Source organism: Pygocentrus nattereri, chromosome 27, assembly GCF_015220715.1.
Source record: "Pygocentrus nattereri isolate fPygNat1 chromosome 27, fPygNat1.pri, whole genome shotgun sequence".
Classification (NCBI taxonomy): domain Eukaryota; kingdom Metazoa; phylum Chordata; class Actinopteri; order Characiformes; family Serrasalmidae; genus Pygocentrus; species Pygocentrus nattereri.
Genome location: NC_051237.1, coordinates 4,544,010 through 4,570,970, shown reverse-complemented (window position 1 = coordinate 4,570,970; position 26,961 = coordinate 4,544,010). Strand labels below are relative to the sequence as shown.

At 41.2% G+C, this 26,961-nt stretch overlaps 2 protein-coding genes across 3 annotated transcripts in view; both read left to right on the top strand.

The window, feature by feature from the left end:
- Positions 1-19,680, top strand: part of fam91a1 (family with sequence similarity 91 member A1) — a 34,044-nt gene extending 14,364 nt beyond the window's left edge. Inside the window, exons 5-24 of the mRNA XM_017693299.2 lie at positions 2,317-2,384; positions 2,638-2,751; positions 4,899-4,989; positions 6,878-6,940; positions 7,245-7,351; positions 7,500-7,538; positions 9,435-9,547; positions 9,710-9,819; positions 10,508-10,617; positions 10,879-10,965; positions 11,260-11,389; positions 12,743-12,891; positions 13,811-13,945; positions 14,039-14,152; positions 15,461-15,533; positions 15,621-15,764; positions 16,066-16,176; positions 16,284-16,407; positions 16,517-16,586; positions 18,001-19,680. Coding sequence (XP_017548788.1) covers positions 2,317-2,384; positions 2,638-2,751; positions 4,899-4,989; positions 6,878-6,940; positions 7,245-7,351; positions 7,500-7,538; positions 9,435-9,547; positions 9,710-9,819; positions 10,508-10,617; positions 10,879-10,965; positions 11,260-11,389; positions 12,743-12,891; positions 13,811-13,945; positions 14,039-14,152; positions 15,461-15,533; positions 15,621-15,764; positions 16,066-16,176; positions 16,284-16,407; positions 16,517-16,586; positions 18,001-18,186 — 2,138 coding nt within the window. The 3' untranslated portion in view covers positions 18,187-19,680. The remainder of the gene's footprint in view (positions 1-2,316; positions 2,385-2,637; positions 2,752-4,898; positions 4,990-6,877; positions 6,941-7,244; positions 7,352-7,499; positions 7,539-9,434; positions 9,548-9,709; positions 9,820-10,507; positions 10,618-10,878; positions 10,966-11,259; positions 11,390-12,742; positions 12,892-13,810; positions 13,946-14,038; positions 14,153-15,460; positions 15,534-15,620; positions 15,765-16,065; positions 16,177-16,283; positions 16,408-16,516; positions 16,587-18,000) is intronic.
- A 911-nt stretch (positions 19,681-20,591) lies between these two features.
- Positions 20,592-24,124, top strand: lratd2a (LRAT domain containing 2a). Of its 2 annotated transcripts, none has more exons than XM_017693287.2 (2): positions 20,592-21,793; positions 22,226-24,124. In XM_017693287.2, exon 2 carries the CDS (start codon positions 22,273-22,275, stop codon positions 23,095-23,097), a length of 825 nt encoding a protein of 274 aa, XP_017548776.1. In that variant the 5' UTR covers positions 20,592-21,793; positions 22,226-22,272; the 3' UTR covers positions 23,098-24,124. The 2 variants fall into 2 exon arrangements, with proteins under 2 accessions (XP_017548776.1, XP_017548767.1); XM_017693278.2 differs by having other exon boundaries at positions 21,788-21,924.
- The last annotated feature ends 2,837 nt before the right edge of the window (positions 24,125-26,961 follow it).

Genomic DNA, 26,961 nt, shown 5'->3' with positions numbered 1-26,961 from the left:
GTGTGAGTTGAAGATCAATCTGACAGGTACTTCTGCCAGACGTTCCCAGCAAATCCTCACTATACGTTTGGGTTTGCCTGGTCTGACTGGCATCTTCCCCCACCACTTGATCCAACTCACCACCAGGTGGTGATCATTTGACAGCTCAGCTCCTCTCTTTACCCGAGTGTCCAAAACACATGTCCGCAAGTCCGATGACATGACTACAAAGTGGTGCCATGTGCACTTATGGACATCCTTGTGTTCAAACATGGTGTTCATGATGGACAAACTGTGGTTTGCACAGAAGTCCAAAAACTGAACACCACTCAGGTTCAGATCAGAGAGGCCATTCCTCCCAATCACACCCCTCCACACGTGAGTGTTGAAGTCCCCCAGTAGGACAATAGAGTCTCCAGGAGGAGCACTTTCAAGCGTCCTTCCCAAGGACTCTAAGAAGGCTGGGTGCTCTGAACTGCTGTTCGGTGCATAAGCACAGACAGCAGTCAGGACCCGTTCCCCAACCCGAAGGCGTAGGGAAGCTACCCTCTCGTCCACCGGAGAAAACCCCAACATACAGGCGCCCGTGTCGAGGGGCTATGAGAAAGCCCACACCTGCCCGCCGCCTCTCACCATGGGCAACCCCAGAAAAGAATAAAGTCCAGCCCCTCTCAAGGAGATTGGACCCAGAGCCCAAGCTGTGTGTTGAGGTGAGCCCGACTATATCTAGCCGGTATCTCTCAACCTCGCGCACCAACTCAGGCTCCTTCCCCGCCAGTGAGGTAACGTTCCAAGTTCCAAAAGCCAGTTTCAGCAACCGAGGATCAGAACGCCAAGGCCCACGCCTTCGGACGCTGCCCGATCCACAAAGCACCGAACCCCTACTACTGCCCTTCCCATTGGTGGTGGGTCAGTGGGAAGGGGGACTCATGTAACCCCTTCGGGCTGGGCTCAGCCGGGCACCATGAGTAAATGCCCGGCCACCAGACGCTCGCTGGCGAGTCCCTGCCTCATGTCTGACTCCAGGGTGGGGCCCCGGTAACCCTGTTCCGGGCAGGGTACACAAGTCCTGTTTTTTAATTATTTCTATAGGGGGAATTTTGGATCACACTTTGTCTGACCTGTCACCTAGGACCAGTTTGCCTTGGGAGACCCTACCAGGAGCTTTTGCTCCAGACAACATAGCTCCTAGGGTCATTGAAGCACACAAACCCCTCCACCAAGATAAGGTGGTGATCCATGGAGATCCATAAATAAATAAACATGTGACTTTAATTTTGAAAGTGCTGAAAACTTGATGAACAGTGAGTCGAATTAAATTACACTAATACTAAACCGATAGATAAAGATTCCTGTTTTGAAGAAGAGGGATCCCAACCTCACCAAAATGTCGCTAGACTTGATTTGTGTTTTGAGAACTGCTCTGTTAGCTTTATGGTTTATTCATAAAGATTTTATTTAGGGATGTTGTGTTCTGCTTTTCAACTGATTCTGCTGGCTAGTTTCTTGGTTTTCAAACAGCATTAACCATTCATTTTTTAAAGCAGAATAACAGGCTGTGTCTTCTTAAAAGTTGGGGGTATTGGCATACCTTTTAAATCATGTTTACTCTGAAAAGTTACGCAGAAGGACTAACAGGTTTTTCCAGGTTTTTAATATTTTTGAGAGTAACATAGAAGGAAAAAAGTGAGTAGTATGATAACTTTTACTGACACACTGAAGACTGGTGTTCAAATCCCCGCCTGGGCAAGCGCATAACAGGGTCCTTGGACAAGACTCCTATGCTGCATTTGCCTGCGTCTAGTCACTCTGGATAAGAGTGTCTGCCAAATATGTAAACATGAATAGAATTATACCCAAACAATGATTAGGTGGTGTGGCCTGTCGGACGGTCAGCTGGTGGGCCTTCCAAAGCCTCTTCTAATCCCACAGTCTGAAGTAGGTGCTCTCCTTACTCTGCAGAGTTTGCTCCCTGGTACTGGCATTGAGCCAAGAACATAGCTGTTAGTCCTGTCCCTCTTCAGTGATCACAGGCTCGTGTGTGTGTGTGTGTGTGTGTGTGTGTGTGTGTGTGTGTGTGTGTGTGTGTGTGTGGACAAAGAAGCTGACTGCTGGGGCTTTTGCTCACTCAAAGCACAACTACTGTTACAGATATGCAGAGAAAAGCATTGACTCTGTAGATACAGTACAGTGAATTTTATAGCTTAGATTATGGGTGGAGTCATGGTGATAATATGATGCTCAATTAGTAACATTTGTTCTTTATTTGTTGTACATTTCATGCCTGACTGTGCATGCTGTTCACACATGTTTATGGATATTCTGTTTCCCTCTCAGGTCTGAGGCTTCTTGGCATTGGGAGGAACCAGTACATTGACCTGATGAACCAATGCAGGTCGTCCAAAGTAAGAAAAAAAAAAGTGCTTTGATGTTTTCAATCTGTGTTGCGGTTCTTTCATGTTTTTGCATCTATGTTAATGAAGTCTCTGGAAGCTCTCTGAGGGTTCTGAGCATGATGATCATCAGATGGTCCTCAAATCTGGCTGTTTTCAAGGGACCCAGTGTAGATCAAGTGAAGCAGTCCTCAGAGAGTCATGCCTTGTACACATAATGAAATTCTCACACTGTTGCCTAAGCAGCATCTGTCTCCGAACCCAGAAATTCTTCCGCAGAAAATCGGCAAGGGATCTTCTGCCGGCCAAACCAGTTGAGATCTCAGTGGAGCCTTGGTGGGTAGCACAGACTGGTTACATCACTGAGGATGACATCAGGGTAAGGCACAGTAAATAAACTCCTTAGGTTGTATAATGCATATTTGAAAGTGTCAGGGTATGGAAACAGTCACATATCACAGTTGGTCCCTCAGGTAGAATGCTAGGTGGTAAAACCAATAAGTGACTCTTTATTTGTTGCTTTCCTACATAGGGACATAATAACGCATACATACAAATTAAATAACATTTATAAAGCACCCACTAAATATTTATGAGCAGTTCATGCCAGTGATCACAAGATGATGTAAGAAGTTAGAAAAAAGAAAAAAGAAATTACATTATGGTGACATAGGGGGCTTTAAAATATGCATCTGTCCCAAATAATGGAAGTTTTAAAGCCGGAGGCCTAGTTAAGGACAGAGCATTGCAACAAAATCACTTCTGTGGAAGATTTTGATGCCATCAAATTTGAAGGTTAATTTTTATTCAAGTTTTCACATATATATGGATATACATATTCCCACACAAAAAAAATTGTATCTGTGTAAAAGTAGAAATTATTTTTAAGTAAAAGTTGAAGTTTCCTGTCTGTATTTCTCCTTGAGTGTTATGAATGGAACAAATGTTCACTTTAGATTAAGGCTCCTTGTCAGTAAAACATCACTTCATTAAACAATGTTATATCATCTTGAGATTACCTGAAATAAGCTATTCATACATGCTTAATAGTGGTTTAAACAGTGTATAAGTGCATTACCCAGTTCTTATGTGTTTAGCCTCTGTGTGGATAGCCTTCATATAAAGTGTTACCAACTAATGCAACTAATTCTATTCAGGAATCATAACGTCCTTTTGTGACTTGAACCTTAAATAATTTTCCGTCTTAGACAGCAATACAAATCTTTGAAATCGGTGTTTTTAATAATATAAAACCAAATTTGTTGAATTTGTACATACACTATATGGCCAAAAGTATGTGGACATCCCTCTTAATGATTGACTTCAGGTGTTATAGTCACAGCAATTGCTCACAGGTATATAAAAGCACATTCCCATGCATCTTCCTAGGCACACTTTGGCAGTAGAATGGGAAACTGTCAAAGGTGGCAACCTTTGCCCCAGTTCAGTTCTGCCCTGGTCAACTGTAAGTGCTTTTGTTGTGAAACAAAGTGGTGAAGCACAGAGCATTTTAAATCACATATCATCTGTTGCATCAGTCATTACAGAGTTACAAACCACCTCTGGAACCAAAGTCAGCATAAGAGCTGTGTGTGTCAGGAGCGTTATGAAATGGGTTTCCGTGGCTGAGCAGCTGCACACAGGTCTCAGATTAACATGCACAATGCCACACATCAGCTAGAATGGTGGAAAGCACACTGCCACTGGACTCTGGAACAGTAAAGCGTTCCACAGTGAAACTTTGGAGTGATGAATAGTGCTTTACTGTCTGGGTGAATTTGGGTTTGGTGAATGCCAAGTGAATACTACCTATCAGAAAGTGTACTGCCAATGGTAAATAAGTTTGGTGGAGGAGGGAAAATGGTCTGGGGCTGTTTTTCAGGGTTTGGACCCCTTCATTTCAGTGAAGGACAATGATAATGCCTTCAATGCCTACAAAGGCATTTTAGACAATTATATGCTTTCAACTTTGTGGCAACAGTTTAGGGAAGGTCCTCTCCTGTTGTAACATAACTGTGCCTCTGTGCACAAAGCAAGGTCAGTAGAGATATGATTTGATGAGTTTGGTGTGGAGGAACTCCAGAGGCTCAGCCTTCATAAATACTGACAGTTCAACTGATGCAATTTAAAATCTTGAAGAAAGCCTTCCCAGAACAGTGGAGGCTTTTACGTCTGCAAAAGGGGGGCACCTCTGTATTAATGCCTATGGATTTCAAATGAGTTGTACAAACAGCTTGTGTAGGTGTGATGGTCAGGTGTCCACATATTTTTGGCCACATAGTATATGTAAGCGTGAAATATAAATGAACATGTCATTTGTAAGAATCTGTAAGAGTCTGTAAATTTGTTAAAATAAACAAAAAGCAAAATATCAAAAACATGACAGTTTTGCAGGCATCTGCTCTCTTGGGTGTAAAACTATCAGCAAAAAACCAAACAGCTTGGAGTTACTCATTTCAGAGTTTGCAGTTGGATCAATGTTTGTGTTGCGGTGTGTCTGAGTGTCATTGTGCTGGATGATTGCAGATTTGTTCCCCAGCAGAGAAGAGGGCCATTGATAAGATGATAGATTCTGGACCCCAGCTGGCTGGATCGATGGAGTACAATGTGGTTCTCAGTGAGTGCCATATCCGCTCAGCAGGCTATGGAGCTTGCTCTGACAGGAATCTGCTTAAATGAAAAACAGTTAGAAATAATGAGACATCTCATTGCCATGTGCTGTAGAAACAGGTGCCATTAGAGTCATCATACAGGCTGAATAGTGATGAAGGCTAATAGAACAGGCTAATAGAACTGCTGTAGGTTTTAGGTGTAAAGAGAGAAGCCTTGGGCGTAAATTAATGTTTGCTGTCTACAATCTGTTTTGGCTCATGTTCTGAATAAACAGCAGAAAAGTGTTGAATGGTTTTAGCAGTTGGTTATTGAATAAGAGCTTTTATGAATCTAATATTTCTGATTCTAAAATGTGGTTGGTTGTTCAAAGTGCTTGTGAAATACCCTAGTCATATACAAAAGTTTGAACATCCAAGGTCATTTTGTTGGATTTGTAATAAGTTAGAAAATAAGATAACTCTTCCTCTACAGAGAAGATGCCTAAATATGGCATTCTCTGCATATTTTAGTGCACAGATTTAGTTCAACTTAAACTTAGAAAAGGTTTAACATATTGGGTAAAAAAAAAAACAAACATATAAAATGTATGTGACTTCTCCACATACCACATGCTTTCCCTGCATTTATCATTAATAATAAATTAAACTATTTAGTGGACATTGATATATTTTACACCACTGAGTTATATATTTATATTTACGTAAGCTCATCATGACAACTGACATATACCACATAAATACTTATAAATGCCCATTCTAGTAGGCATTGTCTGTCATTAGGGCTACTTTTGTCAGGTTTGATGTCAAGTTGTTGTCAGGACATGTTTTTAGGTGAAATTGCATAGCATGCTATAACAACTGACTTTCTTGCTCAGTGTATATCACCAGGACATAATACTATAAAATATGCTCGATTTGTACGTACATTGTATGGCCAAAAGTATGTCGTATTCTAATTCTCCATTCTAAGTCTAAAATCATTAAGTGCAATGCCAAGCATCAGCTGGAGTATTGTAAACCGCTGTGTACATGACATAATGCAATCTTATTAAATATAAAATACCACCTTACCTAAAAGCCACAGAAATTCTCACATTTCTACTTCCGGTGCTGGTGAGAGTGGCAGCCTGTTACAGCAGCTCTTATTTGTTAAACAAGCTTGGTAAGCTATTGTGGTAAATTTTGGCACCCCTGGTCAAATGACCTGTGATGTTGATTAAACAAGGAACACAAAATATCTACGCTCTCAATTCACACCTATTTCTAACCTTGTAGCTATTTCTGTATTCATATACAATAAAGAAAAAAAGAGCTTAAAACTGGACAAACTACATTCTTCAATCAAATGTTTTGCATGTAGTATACAGAGATTTACAACTGTGGATTAATAGTATTTTAATGATAGTATTTCTGATAAGATACAAACTACAGAGCATAGGGCATACTGGAAATACCGTAGCAATCATTTTGGAAAGTGTGCCACTTACTTCAATCTAAAAACTTTCCACATACAACGAAATGGGAACCTCTTATATGTATTACATTTTAGCTTATTTAATATGGATTGTGCACTAATTGACAAAGTTTCTGCCTGAGTGCAAATAGCATGCTAGTCTATTGTGATCTAAGGATTTTTTTGAAAATACATTTTACTGCACAATTATTGTTTATTTTCTGAATAAAATGAAATAAAAAATTAGGAAGGTACGCTCAACTTGACATGTAAGGTGTCAAATGCAACCTTTATGAAATAATTGTTTACCTGCGTCTGGATGTCTTAAAGCTTTATGAACACTGTCCCACAGTGAAGTGATACCCTCATTCCTTTAATAATACATTGTTAACTCAAGGACATTCAGAACAGCAAGTTTCTCTTTTCCCTTTATTTTAAAGGTCTGTACAACAGGGGCTATATATATCTCGATGTGCCCATATCCGATGACAGCTGTATATCAGGTATGTAGTAATGAGCCGAAGTAAATGACTTAATTTTTACACCTTTCCACTATTGTGCTGTATTAGACTGTGCCCTGTTTACAAAGTGTTGCCCTTTTAAAAGGTTTCAGCTCTGGCCCTGTAGTGTTACCTTTAGCCAAAGGTTGTGTGTAATAGCATCCGTGGGTGCCATTCATCCATAGGAGAAAATGGGATAATCACAAATCTATTTGGAGCTATGACAGAGAAAACATTTGAGCTGCAGTAGCACTGAGCTGCCCAGGAGATAGGTCAGATATGACCTTTTCTTCTGATCCATTCACAGTGCCACCTTTGGAGGGGTTTGTCATGAACAGGGTGCAGGGCGATTATTTCGAGACACTCTTGTACAAAATCTTTGTGTCCATCGATGAGCAGACAACAGTGTCTGAGGTAGGTATTTAAGAGTGCACAATACATTCATCTTGTCACATTTTTCAAATATATGCTATAGTTTTCACTGATGGTCAGTTTCTTTTTATTTCTCTCCACTATTCAGACAATTCCCTTTTGTCTCACTCTTTGTTATTTCTGTTGTTAGCTGGCTAATGTACTGGAGATTGACTTGGGTCTGGTGAAGGTATGTGTTTTAACGCTATTTCCATGACATGTTGGATATAAAATGATGCCATTCTTACTGACCGAGAAAGGCAAATGCTGCACCTTCTCCCCTGTATTGCTGCTGACAGAATGAAGCATCAATTTTCCAAACCCAATGCTTTTTAAATGGTTGCAAAATAAGGCAGTCTTTGAGACTGTGGTATGGGCTGTGCAGAATGAGGACAGCTTCACTATATTCATTCTAAATAGGATGAGAAACACGTTTTCTTTGTAGCTGTTTCATCAGACACAGTGGAAAACAAGTTTGTTTTGGTACATCATGATCACACAATTCATTTTAATTAAAAACCAAATTCAAAGAGGCTCAAAGGACCTGATCTTTACCAATGAATTTATTTTTACTCGAGGCTGTCAATGTTCATTTTCATTACATCTTGATATTTTCCTAAGACGGGTAGAATATAGCATACTCATTCCCCTCCAGTCATCTAATCCCATTAGTTTGAATCCATTTATTCACTTCAATTGATGGCACTGGATATGACTGAATAAATACCACTGTGGGTTTTTGTGTGACTCAGTGTGCCAAAAACACCACATCTCGTCTCAGACGCAATGCAGAGCCTACTTTAAAAACAACCCAAATTGGCAGAATGTTTGCAATATATGCAGCCTGCATTCATGAGCTATGTGTAAATTGTGTATAAATTGAACCACAGGCTTTGTCAGGTCATATCCACCACTCCCAGTGGCATGGACACAGACAGAGAAATGGTCTTGAACTGAATCAGTGCCTGAATCCCATCTAGCCTGACCTACTTTTCCCCAGCACCATTCTATCTGTCGGAGGAGCCAACACAATTTTATCTCCATGTGTGAATGTTCTCCAATTTTCGTTTCCATTCCTCCTCTCTTAGCATCATTTCAGGGCAGTGAGCTTCTGATTGCTGCTATGTACTGAACAAGACTTCGAGAGAAGTTCTAAAATTGTTACTTTTTGCTGAGTTGTACTGCTGAGCAGTGATACCATTACACTCAGGTGGCTTGAGTCTAATGTTAAGTCGTGATGAAATGTCCCACGTTATGAAATGTCACATTCTTTTTGCTGATAACTGACAAGCCTAAAATTAGAATAGTCCCTCTTTTAATTATCCATAAACAGAAAGTTCCAGATCTAAAAGCTGTATGGTTAAGTCAAGGTCAAAAGCAGTGTAAAATACTTAACGTGTAGACTTATAGTCATAGTGCACTTACTAACTGAATTTTGAATTAATTCACAAGATATTTTTAAAAAATCTTCCTTTTAATGGAACGTGATAGCTGAGGCAATTAGTGTCAACATGTTAATACAGTAAATGGCCAGAAACTGTATTAAACAGACCCTCCATAAAAACCTGGTGTTGTTTAAACAGAGGGACTGACAACTATCGTCATGAATACATTACCAAAAACTAAAATGCTGACAAAATGAGTGAAATATATTTTGATAGGCTACTGAAAATTCTGTATTCTGAAGTGTAAAGTGTATATTTACCTCTCATTCCTAGCCTGTTACATGGACAAAATAGTTGGCTGTCTTATCGCTTTCCATACTGTACATCATAGTTATGCTGTTGTCCTGGAAAAGTGGTCCTGAGAACCACTGTTTTTATGCTTCAATATCTATGATATTGCTATGATATGACTAGCAGAACTAGTTACCTATTGCACCCTCATGCGTACAATTAAAAAATGCTCCTCTACTTGAATGAAAACCCAACTATTCAAATGGGAACTATTGTTCATTGAAAACAAATGATTTTTTTTTTCATTCATTTGCATCACTATTTGAAAGTGACCATGACTACTTTAAGATTTTTGTTTTATTGTAAGATTGAATGAGCATTACCCTGAGCAGTGTGTGTCCTGACTGCAGAATGCAGTGTCCATGTACTGCCGACTTGGATTTGCCATAAAGAAGGGTCAGGTGATCAGCCCGGACCAGCTGCACCCCTCATGGAAAAGTGCCCCTTCAGTCAACAGGCTAAAGTATGTCAATCAGGCCAGATCACGATTTTGTTTAGAACTGTAGTTGTCCTTGGGGAATTTTTCTGCAAGTAACATTTAAATAACCTTTAAAACTAGAGCTAAGCACACCTTCAAGTTTGGTGTTTTATTTGTACGTATGTGTGGGTGTGCTTGTGCTGTCAGGAGCACTATGGACCCTCAGAAGATGCTACTGTCCTGGGAAGGGGGCAGTCCAGTAATGGAGGCAGGTTCCTCTGCTACTGACACAGACACCACCAGTTTGGAGGACCAAGGTGAGAGAGCGCTCCATAGGGACAGTGGTTGAAATATAAAAACATTATTCAAAGTTGGGAGACACCTGCTCATCCAACATTTCTTGTGAGGGGCATTAATCGGGAGTTTGTCCCCATTTCCTGCAATAATAACCTCTACTCTTCTGAGAAGGCTTTATGATAGACACATGGAACATTACCAGGATTTGATTGCATTCAGCCATGAGAGCATTTGTGAAGTCAGGTCCTGATGATAAATTATTAGTTCTGGATTACAAACGCCATTCCAGCTCACCCCAAATGTATTGTATGGAGCTGAACAGCCAAATACTAGGGCGCTATACACCTCTTTGCCGCTGCTCTAGAGTGCCCCATTCTGTTGATCAATGCATTTATGTGGAGATTATACAAACTTTTTGCGCAGTTGCACACGTGTTTCAACAAGTATTCACCGTAAAGTAACTGAATTTACTGATCAGAAGGAGTGTCTGAGTTCTTTCGATCATGCAGTGTAGCATTTGTAATCCAGAACAATGTTGAATTGAAGGCACTGTGTATCCGCAGTGGTCACCTTCAAACATTAGGGAACAATGTTTAGGTAGGTTTATTTTGATTGAATAGTCTTTGTTAATTATCAACATATTGACATCAGGTACGACGCCTATTCACATTGTTTTGTTTGTTTGTTTGTTTTCTTCTTTTGTCTCAGACACAGCCAGTGTCAGTAGTCTAAGTATTCCGGCAGGCCCCACCAAGAGGATTGCCTTTCTGTTTGATTCCACCCTTACTGCCTTCCTCATGATGGGCAACCTTTCCCCTGTGAGTAACATGTGCTGTCACAGTTCTGTTTAAAAAGTTTTTAAGCTGTTTAAGTTTATTTAGTTTAGAAACTGTTTACAAAAACATCTTAGATGAGTTATGTAATATTACATAGTACATTCTGTGTAATAATTAGGATGCTCCTGTATATTGAAATCCTGAGTTTTATTTTCATTCTTTTTCACTCCTCTGTCCAAGACCTGTTTTTTGATGAGCTATGAGACTGAGGGCACATGTGTTTGATTTGTTTGTGTATGGCAGAATCTAAAGAGCCATGCAGTAACCATGTTTGAGGTGGGGAAGCTGTCTGATGAGACCCTGGACAGTTTTTTGATGGAACTGGAGAAGGTAAAGCCCTCATTACTGGACACCATGGGAACTGAGGCTCACAGAGGAGAAAAACAATCTCATCCTCTGTGCTTTCACTTGGGGAGAGGGGCCACCGCCAGGAAAGCCCGCTGACTGATTATGCAAGATACACACATACACAGTCACCTATTCCTTTCTAGCTCCCTATTCTCATCATAGACGCACATTCATAGTCAACATGTAGCACTAAATCCTTTCTTTTTCCCCTCATCCATACAAATAGAGAAGATGTTTTCTATGTTAAGTCTGAGAAGAATGTTTTTGTTTGTGTAGGTGGAGAGCACTGCTGAAGGAGAAGCTCAGAGGTATTTTGATCATGCACTGACGCTCAGGAACACAATTCTCTTTCTTCGCTACAACAAAGAGCTCACCCCCGACCAGGGCCCTGACATACCAAATATAGGTAATCATTCAGTGGTTTTTTTAAGTCGTTTGTAATAGTTCATTTCATGTTATAAAGATGATTCATTGTAATGATATTTTTAACAGTGGTGAACTGTGGCTATTAGAGCTAGGCCTTCAGGTCAGGACATGCGTGTCAAAACTCAGTCAAAAAGAGGGAAAAAACACCTCTATGGTAACACTAATTTCTGCTAGCACCCTTTCAGTAGTATGTTAGAGCTAAGCTAATGGCAATTCACCTAAACATTTCTGGGTATTCTACATCACATACAGGCATTTGTAGCGTGTAAAAAGCATTCCATAAAGCTTGCAACAGACATTTTAACATAATATTCACCTTGTAGCAGTTTTATATTGACTCTACCAGTAAAGACTCCTGGCAAACAGCTGCAGCTGTTTTCCATTTCTAACCTCTGTCTGAAATACATGGGTCAGGCTTCCACAGTATACACAGTCACTAATGTTTCAAAGACTTACAGGGTACATTGAGTGACTTTTTTTTTTTCACAAAATTGGCCCCACCCACTAAATCAAAATGTGTCCAGTTCCAAAGTATGTTCGTGGTTAATCTGATATCTTAAGCCTTCAAGTAAGCTTCTGAAGGTCTAACGAGTGGGAACGCTAAGATAACATGGAAGAAAAAAGGCATGACTGGACAGTTTCAAGAATTTCACTCTTTAGTTTCCAACCAAACTCCAACTGAAAAAAAAATCCATCCATCCATCCATCCATTTTCTAAGCCGCTTCTCCGTCAGGGTCGCGGGGGGGTGCTGGAGCCTATCCCAGTGGTCATCGGGTGGAAGGCAGGATACACCCTGGACAGGTCGCCAGTCCATCGCAGGGCAGACAGACAGACACAGACAGTCACTCACACACTCACACCCAGGGGTAATTTAGCATGTCCAATTGGCCTGACGGCATGTCTTTGGACTGTGGGAGGAAACCGGAGAACCCGGAGGAAACCCACGCAGACACGGAGAGAACATGCAAACTCCACACAGAGAGGACCCTGATCACCCGGCTGGGGGATCGAACCCAGGCCCTCCTTGCTGTGAGGCGACAGCGCTACCCACCACGCCACCGTGCCGCCCCTGAAAAAAAAATTGCAAACATAATTTTTTTTGTTTTATTTAACAGAAATCTTTAGGCCTATTCTAAAGGCCTGAAGAGATCTCCACTGTTTTAAAGTAATAACCCGTTTCTAATAGTAAGTATTACTAAGATTTAAGAAAAGTAACACCAGTGTTTCTGTCACAAGTTAGTGTAGTACATATTGCAGCACATTTGATTTCGTTTTCTCATGTATGAACAAACTGAATGGCTCTAACAAGTGTGTATGTATGTTTCCCTCCAGGCTTGCCTCTGGACCTGCTCCGCTGTGAGAGTCTGCTGGGATTGGATCCTGCCACCTGCAGCCGTGTGCTCAACAAGAACTACAAACTGCTGGTTTCCATGGCACCGCTAAGCAACGAGATCCGGCCAATCAGCAGCTGTACACCTCAGGTAGCCCCCGCCTCCCCTGAGGGCTATATTGAGAGCCACAGGCAGAAAGACTGACACATGCTGAGAGTCACACTATGTATGTGTGTGTGTGTGTGTGTGTGTGTGGGAGTGTGTGTGTGTGCATGTATATGTTTATGTATTTGTGCCAGTTCACTTCTATAATTCTTTAATTAAGAATATGAAAAGTTTTAAAGAGCCTGGCACCATAGTCTTGCATACATTTGTTTGGTGTAAAACATTTCTTGACAATGGTCTGTTAATGTCTTGCATTTCATCAATTTTTCAAAAATTTGGAATGCTCAAATTGTTAAGATGGAAACAAAGTCATATCAGAAGGGTTTGACATTTACTGTGCCCTTCTAGAGAAACCTACCAAGTTGTATTTGTTTAAAGTGATGGTGTTAGAACCCAGATGTCTGAAGCATTTAACACCTCTAAAAGCTCCTTCACCAAGGCAATTACGTGAAATGGTTATGTATACGCTACTTGATGAATGAAACAATGTTTAATGAAAGGTAAACATGCACATGAAGGGTGTTATAAGGCAAAATGCCCCATTTTTTATTGTTTTTGATTTATCTTAGTTTTATAAATATCAGCATTATATTGTAAAATTCAGGAGACAAACGTCTGTGTTCGCTTGTCTTTTTGGAAATCAAATAGAGTGGCCATATATGAGCTGTGCATGTTATGACCCCTGGCTTGTATCACCAGCACCATTAAAAAATGTATATATATCAGGAAGTTTCTCTACAGTACTCCATTTCAATCATCAAACTCCAAAGAACTTTATTTACATATCAGTGGTGTAATTGTGTAAATAAATTGGTGGAATTTTCCTATGTCATATTTTTGCCTTGTGGCTAATTGCTATTCTGATTGTTGAAAAAATGGAGATGACCATTTTTGTTTCCTCTAGCATATTGGCCCAGCCATTCCAGAGGTCAGCTCGATTTGGTTTAAACTGTACCTGTACCACGTGACTGGTCATGGCCCTCCTTCTCTGCTGCTATCGAAGGGCTCCAGGCTGCGGAAGCTACCAGAAATCTTCCAGGTCTTCAGTTGCATAAGTCTACACATAATATAAATCTATTCTCTTTCTTGTTTGTGAACTGTTTGGTCATGCATTGAATTTTATGTTTATTAGGCCTATGACAGGCTCCTCATCACCTCCTGGGGGCATGACCCTGGTGTGGTGCCCACATCAAACGTGCTTACTATGCTGAACGATGCCTTGACTCACTCTGCGGTGCTCATTCAGGTAAAGAAATATCACAGACAGACAGACAGACAGACAGACAGACAGACAGACAGACAGACAGACAGACAGACAGACAGACAGACAGACAGACAGACAGACATGTTGTTGCTGTCCTAACAAAACCTTGCCATGGAAAGTGAGGAAATGGAACTTCATATGAGGAGGAATAAACGTTACTTATACATAAGTCTTCTCAGGGCTCCCACATTTCCTAGAAAATCGAGTTTTTCAGTCATGGAAAACATCTGGAAATCCGCGGGTCATCAATATTCACTTGATAGACTCGTCAGGCTCTTGAACACACAGCAGCTTCTTACAGGATGTAACATTACAAATGTTACAAGATGAGCAGGACATTGCTTAAAAATATTTTTGCATCATACATATTGGCAAGCTTTTCTCTGCATGTTAATCATTCATTGTTTAATAGTGTTAGAAATGTTGTTTTCTTGCAAATTAACATCAGTCAGCTTTGTTGGGCCTTTTTTGGACACCACCTGATGACATCTGCTCCTGGCCTAAGGCTGCAGCTACCTGCTAAGGTAGCTGAGGAAGGCACCTCATGTGTATCCAACAAGTCAAATGTTGGGCCTTTTTGCGTGCCATTTATTCTATACTCAATGTGAAATGTTACAGTTTGAGCTGTAAAGCACTATTTGTACAAGTGTTGCTGATGGATGATACAGACCCTACTTTAAAGTATTTGATTACAGTCGTGTGCAACAGTTTGGGCACCCCAAATAACATTTGTTTTATTTTGAAGTGAACATGCTTCTGCATATGTTAGTGCACAATTGTTATTTATCTTTTGCTTGCACTAGCCCTGTGCAAAACTTTGACATTTTCTACTTTGTTTCATTTTTTCCCCAATATGTTAAACTTAAGGTGGAAGTAAAAATTATATACTACATATATCACAAAAATGCCATATTTAAATATGTTATTTTCACTTAGAAAATCAACAGAACATATAACTTGATTGGGGTTGTTCAAGCCTTTGCATACAACTTTATGTAGAATTCATATAGGTTGGCTTGTTAGTCACTAAGAAATAATAATTTAAAAAAAAGATCAGGGAAAAGGGAGGGTGACAAAGTCTGAACATTGAAAAAGTCCCAGAAAATTATTTCCTAAAAAGAATGGGGATCTTGTTATTTTATTATTGGACCATTTATTAAGAAATGTTCTTAAAAAGGTTTCAAACAAGATTTTAATATTTCATATGCCAGCAATAATACTTCCCAAGGGGTGAGTCTCTGTAGAGGGACTTCATTTTTCACAGAGCACCATCTGTCTGTGTTTCCACAGGGTCATGGCATGCATGGCCATGGGGAGATGGTTCATATCCCCTTTCCTTTCGATGAGGAGGACCTCAAAGGAGGTACATCACCTTCAGAACCTTGTCATAGTGACTTGTCAAACTGACTTTGTTCTAAACTGATTCCTGTCTGATATCTTTGTCCTCTAGAGTTCTCCTATACTAACATGTGTGTGCACAAGGCCCTGAAGATCCTGCGGGACAAAGTGGATTTGAAACACCAGTGTGGCTATATCACTATGCTGAACTGCAACAACAGGCACCGCCGCAGGGCCAGTGACGCTGATGTAGGAGGTGAGAGCCACCGCCCATCTTTAACTGTCCATTCCTCCAATCTATTCCCAGGCTTATTAAGAAAAGACCTTTAAAACAATCATTAGCCAGTACTTTCGAACTTATCGACAACTGTTCCAATTAGATTACAAGAAAAAAAAACATCTCAAACGTTTGCTGCTGCCTTTTAATAGGGCAATGTTTTTTTGGTCTCTAATTCAGTTAGTCTTTAATTACACTCTCTGAGTTTGATTACATCACTGGCTCCAGCCTGCATGTGGCCCTGATTGTTATTGTGAGAGTTATGTGTTTACTTTTTCAGGAGACTCAGAGCTTGGTGCAGGGTTTGATGCCAATGGAAGCAATGAGTCTTTTGAGTTAGTTGCTGAGGAGAACAATGGGGATGGTAGTAAGAGGCATGGAACAGAAGGAGGTACGTATGTCTGGAGAGAGAGGAGAACCACCTTTGGCTAGTGAAAGTCAAAAGTTGTTCTTTACTGTATGGGAGTCTAAATCTCATTTCATTGTGTATCTTTGTAGTGTCTTCTGTTGAAGATGAGTGGGTACCTCTGGAGCTGTGCTTTGGAATGCCCCTCTTCAGCTCTGAGCTAAACCGCAAAGTATGCCAGAGGATTGTCTCACACAAACTCTGCAGCAAGGACAGGTAACCTCTAAAACTGAAGCCCTGAATGTTTTGTAATTTACAAAATATTACAGAATGTATTAAGAAAAATGATGACTGAATGGGAAATATGTTCTGCTGCTGCTTCCAGTCTTCAAGAACTTCTACATTCCAGCCGAAAACTGGCCTTGAAGGTTCTGAGCTTTGTCCAGTCTTTCCAGGTAAGGTTTAATAAGCTTTGTAGCTTTGTGCCCTGTTACACTGTAGAATGTTTTCTAGCTAGATACAAGGACATAATACTGAATACGCTAATAAACTGAAAATAAAAGTACTTATTAATGTAAACTGATTTTTAGCCACTTATAGCTGTTTTATCGAAAGATGGTAGAAAGTACTATACCATTTCATCATATTGGTATCATTGGTCATCTTTATCCTGGTTCATTTTTTATTTTTGTAAGAGATAGCAGTTCATCTCTATACAGAACCACAAATCCTCCTATTTTCAGGGTTTGGTTCTTGTACCTATTCTTTTTAGTATTTCCATGCTTCCACTTGATCAGATAATCCGTTCTGTTTTCACTGTTATGTGATATGTTTGCCTTTGGCTGTATGTGTGACATAAAAGTATAGTTAAATGCCAACTCTAATAAGACTGAGGTCATGCTAATTGGTTCCAGTTCTGTCATATATATCTGTCAAATTTTAAAATTGAGATTTTATGAGTTATGGTGAGGCCTTCTTTAACTGCTCATGTCATTGGTGTCATCTTTGATATTTTACTTACCTTTACTGCTCATATTAGATCAGTAGTGATGTCTGCATTTTTCCACCTGTGGAATATATTTGTCCCTCACTTAGCATGCTAAAGCCTTAGTTCATGTCTTTGTCCAAAATGCACCTGCTAGTGTACTCACACATACCAAGATCTATCTCTTATATGTAATATTGGATAGTTCTAATTTCTTGTACTTCATAGTCTCGCCCCTCTGTACTTGAAAGAATTACATTACCCATATATCCCTGCTTGTACCCAAAACTCTTTTGAATCTGGTCTTCTCATGATCCCACAATTGAAATTATCTTCCATGGTGGGCAGATCCTTTAGTGTCATTGCTCCTGCATTATAGAAATTACTTCCTCCAAATATTCTTTCAAATATCATCTTAGTTTTCACTAACTGCTACCTAACTACTTATGATGTAATTTTCGCACCCTTCTACTCATGTTCCTGCTCATGTTCCCGCTGATGTACATACATTGGAACATGGGAACAAGGGCAATAACATGGATAGGCACATGGATTTTATCCTTACTTGGAAGTGTAATAAATTAGCTATATTATGTTTCTGTCTGGTGGTTTCTCAGGTGCTACCAGCAATAGAGGAGAGTTTGAACTGATGTCAGACACAGCTTGAACTCAAATAATCAAATTTTACCAATCTCGATTATGGCCTTTTTTATGAAGTCTTCCTTTTAATGGTTTTGTATTCTGTTTATATTTTAGCCTTATTTGGGAACACATTTGCGTGTCTTCCTATTCCTCCTTAGATGACACTCCTGGGTGGCTATCATGTGTTTGCGTGTGTTGTAAGGCACATGCTCTCAAAGCTGTTCTTTTCTCATTCTCTCTAGGATTGCAGCCAGCCTGCAGACCCCGACAGTGGGGTTTCAGGGCCCCTTAGCCAGCCCCCGGCGGAGGCTGGCGTCCCCCTCCCTGCCCTCAACCTCCTCTTTAAAGATGGCCAGCTGAAGGAGTGGAGCGGCAGAGCCCCGCCCTCCCTTCACATCTCCACTGTACAGAGAGACCAACCCACATAAAACCAGACCCTCAGAAAGCATCTCAACCAGCCCTTATTCCTCTTTCCCCCATGTCCCACCCCTCATGATCAATTCCAGAATTGCCAGTGTTACTGTCTTGGCTCTGTGTCACACTAAACCCAGCGTTTCAATGCACCTGCTAATGCACGTGTCCAGAGGCCAAGCCAAGAGTAACACTAGTGCTTATTCAGTGAGCAGAGTTTGATCACAACTCCTAACGTCTCATATTATCAAACATCAGATATCACCTCACTCAGTGATGAGATTGTTAAGTATACATATACGAAATATTCTCACTTAAATGTGACTTGTTACATGTATATGGACTTTGCTTGGAAACAGAAAAAATTAGGACCAATCCTGTGGTTGGAAAAAGTCACCCAGGTCTCTTGTATATGCCTATTTGTACTGTCATGTTGTGTGACCCAATGCATGATATCATTGCACAAAATCTCAGAAGAGTGACCTGACTGATTTGAGGTTCAACTGGGTATGCAACTGTCAAAATGTTTTTTTTCTTATTACTTTTTGCACAGCACCCGTGGATGATTTTACTTTTCTTTATCAGTTTCGTCAATTCATTGGTTGAAATTTGGGTATAGATTTAGGCATTCGTTATTCACGTGGAACATGTTCCTTTGGGTAATAACACAGCATAGGAGCAAAATTTACTCTGTAAGCATATTTTTGACTTTCATGCTTCACTGTGTGGTAACACCAAAGATTAATCCTTTCATTTTCTTTTTTAGTTTGATTTTTTTTACAGCGTTTTTAGTATGTTTTTATTTCGTTGCCTTATAAATGAGTTGCTTGGCACCCAGTAGACTGCAATCAGTTGTATGCATGTACTCAGTGGTTGTAGACTCATTCATTGGCCAGTTGAAGGAAAACTCATTAGGACTGAGTTTACAGCTCCTGTTTTTGTAGTCCAGAGAGCACTAAGAGCCTGAGAGCGATCTCACATGAACACACAAAACCATTCATCTCCTTTATGTTCGTACCTAGGTGTGTTGAATATGTGTGGGTTTAAACCTTTATTGTGATTATGTAGCATTGCTACAGAGCTGAAAGCCCCTCAGTGGCCTCACCATTGTTTTTTTTTTGTTTTGTTTTGTTTTTCTTTTTTTTCTTGCCTTTATTAAGAATGCTGGTTTTGTTTCCCTATTTGAACTTTATAGTTGTGGTTGTTGATAACGATTATGATGATTATGATGGTGTTGATGCCACTGGTTAAGATAAATAAGAGATATTGGTGCAGCATGATGAGTGTTTAGAGACCATTGTGTATCTACTGTGCATCACTCTCTCACCTTCTTCCCAACGTCCATTCTGCTCCTCTTCCGCTTCCACTAGTTCACCCCTTTCACTGATCTTCTATTTTGCCCCTGTCCATCCCTCTCCTCTAGATGACAAGATCCCCTATCCTTGTTCCTTACCAATCCATCTCAGTGTTAGAGAAGAATTGTTAGTTTTATAAAGTCAACCTGCATTTTAGGCCTCTTTGTTGTAGCGTGTTTGATGGGACTGTGAACAATGCTCTTGTAATTAAATGGGTACAAAAGTTACATCCCCCCACCACCAAAAAAGAATACAGTATGATATACCAATATGTAAAAAGTATATGATAAATATGAATAAATGAATAAATAAACATGTTCCAACAGCCTTCGCCTAAGAAACGTTTAGGTATGCAGTCCTTGCCTGAGGCAACGTGGAGTCAAAACAGCTTCCTGGGGCGCTTTCTGGATTAGCCACAGCCATGCTCGTCCCCCCCCCCCCCCCCCCCCCCCCCCTCAGCAGCTGTAATTACTACCGCAACACAACGCACAGTGTCACCAGGGGGCAGTGAGGGTCCGAAATAGGTCATGTCACCTGAGGACAGCACATATACATTCAACACTCTGAACAGAAAAAGGCATGAGACGAGACAACACTGTAGAATGGCTCCAAAAGATGACTATGACTGATTGTGTATCTCTGTCTGTCATCATCTTCTGCCTGCATATTTTTCCCTCACTGCAGTGCAGACTACAAATATACGTTTTCAGCCTCAGTGCAGTTTGGTACATTCTATAGCTCCTCATTATGCTGTATTTTTAAATAGTTGACCCTGTAGAGGTTGTTATATTGTCGTTTGTAGATTCCCATTTTTAAAATGTCTAGGCTTAGGCCATGGGGTGACATTCAACCTCACAGCCTTAGGCAGCAAGCATTAATATATTCATGCTTGCCACTTGGTAGATATTAAACTATTCACTTATTTACTACTTACTCACTAGCTTTCTTTGAGGAATTCAGACCACCTGCTGGAGGAAGACTTGCTTGGTATTTAACTATTATCCAAAATTACAGAAGATTACATCAGTGATACAGAACTTTTTGACACTGATAAGCAATTAAGCTTAAGTCAGGGGCCAAAAACTTTTCTACTGGTGTCTTTTACAAGTTTACATTGCAGTTTTCTGTTTCATACATCCATGATATTACTGAAGTTATTGCAAGACACTTTGAGAGCCAAGTGTCTGTGCATGTGACTTTGATTAACCACAGAGTTGGTGTTTCTGTAAAGATTAAGTGTTTTTAACAAAAGCAGACTATGTCCAGTGCTTGGCTTTGCTGATACAACAACTTAGTGGTTATTGGATTTGAGTCACATACACTTTCTTTCTGATGAGTCTCAAAGTGAAGTAAAAGTCAAAGAACACTATGACAGATAAGTAATTTTCTTGCACACAATGGCAGCCAATTTACCTACAATATTGAGAGTCCCTTCAAACCTAAGTGACTTTTATTGTGTGATAACGGATATTAATTTGCTATTGGGAAATGCAATTTTGTGTGTCTCAGCTATTCCTGTGAACTCTATCATTCAACAGCTACCAGAAACGATGGTGTCACGTTTTTTTTCCTACTTGTATTCCGACAAGCTCCGCCTTCTGCGCTATGATTGGACAGTAGTATAAGCTACCAGCCTATCACCACACAGTTTGTGTGAATTGTGAATTACTAGTCAATCATCGTGCACGAACCGTTATGCTGTCAACCAATCCTGTTTTAGTATAGTAAGCGGGATACTATCAGCCAATCACAGCACGAGGGGCGGGGCTTGTCAGAATACAGGTGGGGGGAATAAAAGTCGCACTCATGAGCTCCGCTGCTCGATGTGCCTCAGGCTGCTTGGGTAACAGGTTGTTCAGTGAAACGGCGCTACAGCTTTAAACGAGGAGCTCTCGCTCTCTCTCTCTCTCTCTCTGTCTGTCTGTCTGTCTGTGGGTGTCTCTCTCTCTCTCTGTGGGTGTCTCTCTCTGTCTGTCTCTCTCTCTCTCTCTCTCTCTCTCTCTCTCTCTCTCTCTCTCTCTCTCTCTCTCTCTCTCTCTCTCTCTCAGCGCTAGTAGACTCGCTGTCCGGCACGCCGTCTGTCAGTCCGTTGGTCATGAACTTTTCCGTGCGAAACGCTTCTTGTCCTCTAAGCTCTGGAGCTGACCGGGTTTGCCGGCTCTCTCGGCTCAGTTAGCTGATGCAGCCTGGCGGTTCAGAGCAACTTTGGGCGAATCGAGGATCTGCGTGGATGATCTGCAGAAATCAGGAACTGAACTTCACCACATCGGTGAGTTGTGGCCACTGGATGTCTTCGGAGTCCCCGCCTGTGTTGCTATACGGTTTAATCAGCTCCGGCAGACTGAGCGCGGCTGTGAGTGAAGCAGGGGGGCGTAAAGTGGGGATGTTTTTTGGGAGTGGGTGAGTAAGAACTTCAGCATCGTGTTGTTTACACCGGACGAAGTCAGTTAAGGGCACTGCAGTTGTGAAATCAGACATGAGAGCGTAACTGTGTGTGTGTGTGTGTGTGTGTGTGTGTGTGTTGGGGGGGGGCTTGATTAAATCTACAAAAGTAGAGTATCTGTGTCATATTTACACCGGAGAAAGTCCGTGAAGATCAATATAGATACGCAGTCATGCACGCGAGCGTAACCTGGCTGCGTTTGTTCGGGCACCTGGTTCTCTCTTTTGCACATTTCTTGTTCTGTGCTGTCGTTTGCAGGCGGAGAGTGGCTGGTTCTCCTGGAGCTCCGGCTGCCCCTCTTTAGCATGGGGAACCACGGAGACAAGCCCGCTCCCCTGACTTACGCCGAGGTCCCCACGACTGATCCGGATCCAGGAGAGGACACCCCGAGGATTGGCGTGTCTTATGTTTTCGCCACGGATGACGACGACGACGAGGAGGAGGACCAAGACCAGGACCGCGACGAGCATGGAGAGGAGAAGGGGGCCTGGCCGGAAGGAGAGCACAGGAGGCGGGACGATGAGCTGCCGTGCGCCGTGTTCCACCGGGAGGAGTGTGTGTATGAGAAAAAGAGTCCAGCTGAGACTTTGGCTCCAGAGCAGTTGCTCCACACCTGCAGGCCAGGGGATCTGGTGGAGTTTGTGGCTGCTGGGCAGTACCCTCATTGGACTGTGTATGTTGGAGGGTCCCAGGTGGTCCACCTCCACCGAGCTGAAGTAAAGAGCAGTTTCCTGGGTCAAGCCAGCCAGGGCAGAAGAGGCAGGGTGGTCAATGAGGTCTACAGGTTTAGACCCCTCAGCCCGGATGCGGTGGTACAGAAAGCCTTGGAGCAGGTAGGCATCACAGGCAGAGATCTAAGCTGGAGGAACTCTGAGTGTTTCGCTGCCTGGTGCAAGTTTGGCAGGAGGGAGTTCAAGATGGGAGGGGAACTGAGGATAGGCAAGCAGCCGTACAGGTTGAAGCTGCACTTGCCGGGCAAGCAGTGCCATGTGCTGGAGTTTCAGAGTTTGGAGGACTTGATCATGGAGAGGAGGAGGAACGATCAGATTGGTAAAGTTGCTGTGATCCAGGAACTGGCTAGTCATTTAAATCATGAAGGAGGAGGCAGGGGTGAAGCAAAGGGTCATTGACCTTAGCCCTGAAACGTGGACCATTTATGCAGAGTGCTTCACTTGCCTGAGGTGAATCTGGCCATTTCGAGACGGATGGAGAGATGAGGATAGTTAAGTGACTGTCCAAATTGAAGCCGCTCTTGTCGGGAAAGAAGTGCCATGTGCTGGAGTTTCACAGTTGGAAGGACTTGAACCATGACGGAGTAAACTGAGGTGAAACAAAAAGGTCACTGTCCTGAATTTTGGACCTCTTTGTTGCTTTGAAATTTTGGGTCACCTCCTATGTTTCAATCTCAGAATTTCTGCTATTTTCAGAACATGTTTCACCCAATCAAGTTCACTTTGATCTGATGAAGGTAAAAGTGTTGGTTTCAAGAAAGTCTATGGTTCTATGCTCTGTGTTTATTTCATTGCTGTTGAGCCTCATGATGATTCTCAAAAAGTAGTCAGGATGTGGTTTAGCCATACTATGCCTTTGAAAAACAAATGGTAGTTGAATGGTATATTAAATTTTTCCAGAAAAATGGCTCAGCATCATTGTAACTTAAAGTACTTGCAAATGATCTTGTTTTAAAGCATCAATGACCACACAACATGAACTTTGCTAATGAAACAATTTGTCTGTTTTGTTGACTTGAAAATGCAAATGTAGCATGAGGCCTTGGGGTCTTAATATGCAGCATTTCGTTTTTAGGTCAGAAAGGTCTTTTGTGACAGTCTCTCAAATGCTGGGTCAAACAGTTTATTTATAATGTGACCTTATTTTTCTAATGTGTGCGTGTCCCCCTGTGTTAGAACATTTTTCGAATTCCAAATACAGCAGCTTCACAGAAACACATTATTTCTTAGGTCTGAAGTGTTCTAACCATTATGTTCAGGCAGAGTGAGTAACATGCAGTAGGCTGATGTGTAGAAGTCAGAAGTTGTTTCATTTCCTTAATTGCCATTATGTTATTAATTTTTCATCATCAGGAAAAAAAACATGCAAAGGAACAATGTTTATCAGAAGGTTACACAGACTAAATAAAATACAGATTTTTCAGTATTTGTGTTCTGCCTTCTGTCAGCTTCCATTCTTATTGGGAGACTAGCTTTTAGCATTTTGCTGAAATCTGCAATGATGTTTTTCCACACCTACAATGTTCAGTCTTAGAAATGTATGTTTTCTGCTTCTGATAATCCAAGTAATCCCAAACACACTCAGTGTTGTTGAGATCTGGACTCCGGAGTGGTCAGTCTGTTGTTCTAAGAACACCAACAGCTTCTTTTTTTCTTAGTTTTTTCCTTTTCTCAGCAACAGCTGCACATCCTTTCAGACCCATAGTGTTGATGTCTTCTCACAGTGGAAGGATGGACAGAAACTCCTGTGGACTTTTCAGATCTGAAGCAGCTTGATGTTCTCCTCTTTCTCAGAAAATCAGCTTCAGGTGCTGTTTATGTGAGGGTGACAGTTTTGGTGGTCTACCAGGTCTTATGTGGTTGCTAGGAGTCCCATTGTCTCTGTATCTGTTAACTGTTTTTGGTTTAGGACTCCAGTTTTTAAATCTTATTTTCAGTTGATTTTCCCATTCTTTATGCAAGCAGCTTATATCTAATCTATTCAGAAATATGTTCTGGAAAATAATTTGTACTTAATGGCCGTTTGACCGTTAATTAAATAAAGGTGGTTTCTGACTTTGCACAGTAGTTACAGGATAAGAGATAAACATTCAGAAAGAATACTGTCTACCATGCAATCAAATGTTGTTTGTTGAGAAGACGATGAAATTGCCTTGCAACTTTTGCATAGCTAACAGTCACAACAAGCATGGAGTGTAAAGTCTTTTATTGTAGCCAAAACAGATACAGATCAGGTGTTTTTTCAATTTAAAACTTGATTAAATTTGATCAGATTCATTTTTTGTTCTCATTTGATTTGTGATACAGCACTTTCTGCTGATATCGGCCTGATACTGAGACCTGGTATCAGATCAGTGGCATCTCTAGTAGGGGTTTAAATCTGAGATCTCACAATGATTTGATTATGATTTTTTTTTTTTTTTTTTTAAGAAATAGAAACCGTTTGAATTTAAACACGTTTTTGTTTATGCAGCCTTCATTAACTTCTTGATTCCTAGATAATTGTTCAGATATTATTCTTAAGACTTGAACTATTCTTCAGCAACTACTTTGAAACTAATGTAAGTGATGTAGTCATTAAGGGTGTAATGATACACTCAGACCAGAGTGCTGGCGTGGGCTGCTGATCGTTTTCTGGACACTTTGGCATTCAAACAATGCAACGGTGTTAAATCATTAAGAGAACCTTGGAATCTTCACAGAGCATTGTCACTGTTTTGCATTGCAATATCAAAATGTCATAAAGCATGTACAGTGAGAAAGTGAAGCATGGTCCCACATACAGAGTTTAAATATCAGCTAACAAAATGAAAATTTTTCTATTAAATAAATGGAGAGAAACTAGACAGATATTGTATATCACTAGAGAGATTTCTGATCAAACTGTTCAGTAAGCGAGGCAGGCGTGAAGCCCATGGCCTTCATCTGTTATAACATGCGCACCCTAGACGTTCATTCAAAACTAAGCTGAGCTCAAAATAAAATCCTAGGGCAGAGCCACAGGCAGTGGGTCAGAACAGCCGCCGGCTCAGCCGTGAGTTTTTGCCATTGGTTGGATGCATAAACTCTAAGCTGGCAGCCGGTAATCAAGCATGAAATACATGGGCATTTTGAAGAGGCAGACACAATTGCCAGAGAATCATGCAGTGAATCATCCCACAATATGGGGGGCTTTGCCTCTGAGATATGGCAGAGATGAGACTCTTTATGACCAGAGGAAAGAAGGGTGTTTTATGATTCAGGCCCAATCTTTGTGTCTCAGAGTCACATAGGGTAAACACGGGGATGCTGGGAAAAAAGAGATGTAATTACAGCTGCCACTGAGATTGAGTAATGACTGCCCACAAAGGCAACAAGGCACTCTTTGTGTGTCACTTTAGCACCAGCACTAATGCCAGTGTGAAACAACTGCCCCCTAACGAGTGCTTCTTCAGCAGCGTGGAGAGCCGGATTGGTGATTGGCGGCAGATTTGGTTGCTCTGCTCTGTGCTGTGAGTGCGGATTATTAGTACAACAGCTGAGCTGTTGGTGAGATTGCCCTCTGCCTGAGGGACACTGCAGGTGGCTCTTTGGCTCCTTTCACGATTGTGCTCCAATATTACTTTGCTCTTGTCTGCTTTACTGTTGCTGAGCTGTGAAGTGAAACGCACTTCCATTCAGATACTGTAGGGGTGTAAATCTCTGACCTCACCCTGATTCATTTATGATGCTTTGAGAAATAGTCTTGGGCTGTTAACTGATATTATTGAACATCACAATATTATGCAAATTTTTACCTGAATTTTTGTCATTGCTTCCTAACTTCCCATCATATTTTTGAAAATAATTACCTACTTTGGAGTTTGCACCTCATATTTACCTGATTAGTGCTTGGATGTTGTTTAATGATGTTTAGAAGGGGCTGTAAACAAAAGCATTAACACAATTTAATATATGTGAACCTTCAGATTTCACCCCCTTTCAATTCAGTTCAATTATTTTGGTATGGGGTGGCACAGTGGGTAGTGCTGGGTTTCATTCCCTGGCTGGGCAGCCAGGTTCCTTTCTGTGTGGAGATTGCACATCCTCTCTGCGTCTGCGTGGGTTTCCTCAGAATGCTAAGGTTTCCTCCCACAGTCCAAATACATACGGCCAGGCAAACTGGAAATGCTAAACTGCCCCTGTTGTGAGTGGGTCTGAGAATGTATATATCTTAGTGTCTGCCCTGTGATGGACTGGCAACCTGTCCAAGGTGTCACCTGCCTTCCACCCAATATAGACTCC